The sequence below is a fragment of the Ascidia mentula genome, chromosome 5 (genome assembly GCF_947561715.1).
Source record: "Ascidia mentula chromosome 5, kaAscMent1.1, whole genome shotgun sequence".
In the NCBI taxonomy this organism is placed as follows: domain Eukaryota; kingdom Metazoa; phylum Chordata; class Ascidiacea; order Phlebobranchia; family Ascidiidae; genus Ascidia; species Ascidia mentula.
The window spans coordinates 16840063-16843307 of NC_138570.1; the positions used below are offsets into that span (position 1 = coordinate 16840063).

General features: G+C 41.4%; 2 protein-coding genes across 2 annotated transcripts; both read right to left on the bottom strand.

The window, feature by feature from the left end:
* Positions 1-209: 209 nt before the first annotated feature.
* On the bottom strand, positions 210-1134 carry LOC145903069 (uncharacterized). The gene is made up of 2 exons (XM_082991153.1): positions 400-1134; positions 210-242 (listed from the first exon to the last, which is right to left on the bottom strand). Exons 1-2 carry the CDS (start codon positions 1132-1134, stop codon positions 210-212), a joined length of 768 nt encoding a protein of 255 aa, XP_082847279.1.
* A 1424-nt stretch (positions 1135-2558) lies between these two features.
* LOC145903070 (baculoviral IAP repeat-containing protein 7-B-like) lies at positions 2559-3044 on the bottom strand. The gene has a single exon (XM_082991154.1). It carries the CDS (start codon positions 3042-3044, stop codon positions 2559-2561), a length of 486 nt encoding a protein of 161 aa, XP_082847280.1.
* Between the last annotated feature and the right edge of the window lie 201 nt (positions 3045-3245).

A 3245-nucleotide genomic window follows, 5' to 3' on the forward strand; every position in this document is an offset into this window, starting at 1 on the left:
GACCAGCGGACAATTTGTTACATTAAACTTCAAACAACTAAAAACTTCATGACTTCCAGATTTACAAAAGGCACGCAGCCACTCACGACCAAATAAAGTCGGACCATTTATTTCCACAACATAAAGGTTCAAGTATAAACGGGTAGATCGGTATTCCACCGTAACTCGCAGAAACCCCAGAGGAATGATTCTCTCATTTGAATAAGTTTTTAAAACAATGCTTGTTGGTTGAAGTGTGGAGCCTTTAAACAAATTTTTGTAATCAGCTTCGGACATAATAGACAGTGCAGACCCAGTATCTAGTTCCATTATAACAGGTTTTCCGTTAATTAGGGGTCGAAGCACTATATTATCATTTTCTGTAACACCAATGGAATTTAAACAACATTTTACTGGCACCTGTTGATCTTCGAAAGCAATGTAGTTTAAATTTCGCTTGCTTCGATTCCGACAAGTCGATGCAATATGACCAATTCTTCCACACTTGTAACACGTGGCACTTTTGAAAAAGCAATTGAATTCTTCATGACCAGAGCGACCACATCTGCCACACGCTCTTCGGTTTCTTAGATTTTCATTTCTACTAAACTTGTTAATGGACATGTCGTTATTTCTCATTATTTTTGTATCAGCATCGGCTTTTTCTAAAGTGTTAACTATTAGCACGGCTTGGGAAAAGTTCAAATTACTTTCAATTAACAATCGCCGCTGTGTGGTCTCCGAAAGTATACCACAAACAAATCTTTGAGTTAATGCATCGTCCAAAAAATCACCGTACTGACAATTTTCACTTAACTTTCTGATAACAGCAACATACTGATTTACAGATTCTCCAGGAATTTGATCACGCTTTCCAAATTTAAAACGTTCAGAAATTTTGAGGGTCGTAGGGCAAAAATGTTCTGTTAAAATTTTCACAATTTCCTTGTACGTTTTTGAGTAAGTTTTGGAGGGTGCAACCAAATCTTTCAAAAGACTGTATGTCTTAGCACCAACAAAATTCAAAAGCGCCGGTACCTTTTTGTCATTAGGAATGTCATTAATTTTGAAGAACTGTTCAATTCTTTCCACGTACGTAAGACGATCCCATCCTCGTCGCCAGTGTAAAGTATTTGCCTTCAGGTACAGCCACATACACGCTTTCCTCGAGTAATTTATTGTAATGACCTCTCCGGCATACAGAGTGCTTATAAAGCGGTCGTTACGCTTCAACGAGCACACGTGGTAATTGCAACACAATCACAATATATAACACGTTTCTTCTTGCTTTGTCCCAGTGATCGTCACTTCCAACGGTTTGCTGACATTGGTCTTGTCATAAAACCGATAACGATAAAGCGCTTGGTTGTATAACTTAACTTTTTCTTCCAGCGGAATTGATCCGATAAAATGTCTTGCATTTACTGTCCAACGTGGACAACGCGTTTTCAACCGGAGTCGAACGCGATGAAATTTTGTCTTGCAGTGTTTTAATAATATTCGGATCGACAAGAGCAAGTTTTTGAACGCTTTCCATTATTTTCCACCAGTAAAGAGTTTGCCCAGGACCGGAATTACTGAACCTATGAGTGGGGCCAGCAAGGCAGAAAGGAAACCTCCACGCTGAATTATCTGGCGTTTTTTTACAAGAGAAACTGACTTCTTTCCCAACTGACGAATACCCTTTTTATATTTACACAGCTTTGCGCGTTGAGGATGAGACAAAGGTACGTTCCCCTTTAAAACGTTCAACGCACATTCACAAATACACTGAAGCAGTTTTCGATCAGCACCTTTTATAATCGTTCGAACGAGTTTTGGTTTGGCCGAAGCAAGTGTGGCAAGAACAGAAGCGTGGTCATTTAGTCGCATTGACATTTTTTAGAGCCTCTTTGAGTTTTCGGAACGTACACAATCTGCGTTTCCCCGCGAAAAATGTTTGTACGCCAGCGAAATTTCTCCGGTGTTGACTGTTTAAAGTCCAAAAGTAAATAACCGTGGGCGCCCCTCGTTGCGTCTCTATAAGATTCTTGCAGCGCTCGACCGCGACCAGGTTGAACGTGCTTCGCAAGATGACTGATTTGGGATGATTTTTGAAAACGACCAAATAGTGTGCGTTCAAACTAGTTGTACGGTGCTCTTGTCCTTTGTGAAACAAATTTTGGACGATATAAATTACACTAATGTTTCTGTGATAACTTCCCTTAGTGAAAAGATTGGTCACGTTCGCATCACATTCGCGCATTAAATCGTCCAGAATTAAAAGTGTTCGCTTCGAAGAATCAAAGTCGGTCACCATGCCTTGAACAAATTCCACCCCATCTATCTCGTCATAGGCAGATTGCCATTCTCCATAACACCACACAACACGCTCGGGTGTTGGGACCGTCAGTTTTTCCTCTATCAACCGTTTGACAAAAACCGATTTACCGCAAGAAGAAGGCCCGGCTACCAGGCATGTAAACGGATGTAGAAACTCCATTTTGTTTAATAACGTGTGTACCTGTTGCACCTTAAACATACTGAAAGTCGCACAAAAACATCGCTTTAAATACTTTATTTCACAGCACACAAACGAATCACCAGCGAATCAAATAAGTCAGTATTTCAGTAATATCAGGTGTCAATGTCCCCACACGTTCTCGCGCACACGCCTCTTCCCAGTTTGGTCCACAAACATCTTTTCCAACCCCATCACTTTCTCGCGAACATGATTTCACGAAGTTTTCTCCTTTATACCTGAGAAGAAACTCACATCGAGGTGAATGTCGGGCATGTTCCTCCCAAGGTGAGTCGTGCAACTCCCAGTTGAAAAGTCCACGCCCACAATACCAACACTTCACTTTATCACCACTCCCCGTGAAGTAAAAACCAGCTTCGGCGAGTTCTGACGGCGACGCATGGATGTGATAGGGCCAAAAACCAGTCCCGAATGATTTCAACCGCTTTGATTCATTCGACATCGTCAAAAACTTGGGTTGTAAACAAGGAAACTTTTTAACACGTTCAAGAACCCAGTTTGGAGTGCCCAACGTCGAACACAGCAAATCTCCTGCACTCATCATTTTTTCTTGAACCAGAAAGTGGCACTAACAATACACTCGTTTGAATTCAATCGCACTATTTATATTCTTAAACACCGCATTCGACCGACCGCATAAACCAATATGCTTCCTGTCACACACACCCGACTTTCTCAGAACTCTTGCGGAAGCCCGAAAGCGTGAAGCCCGAAAGCTAAAAGGGCTCTATTTTAGCGGAGAAGC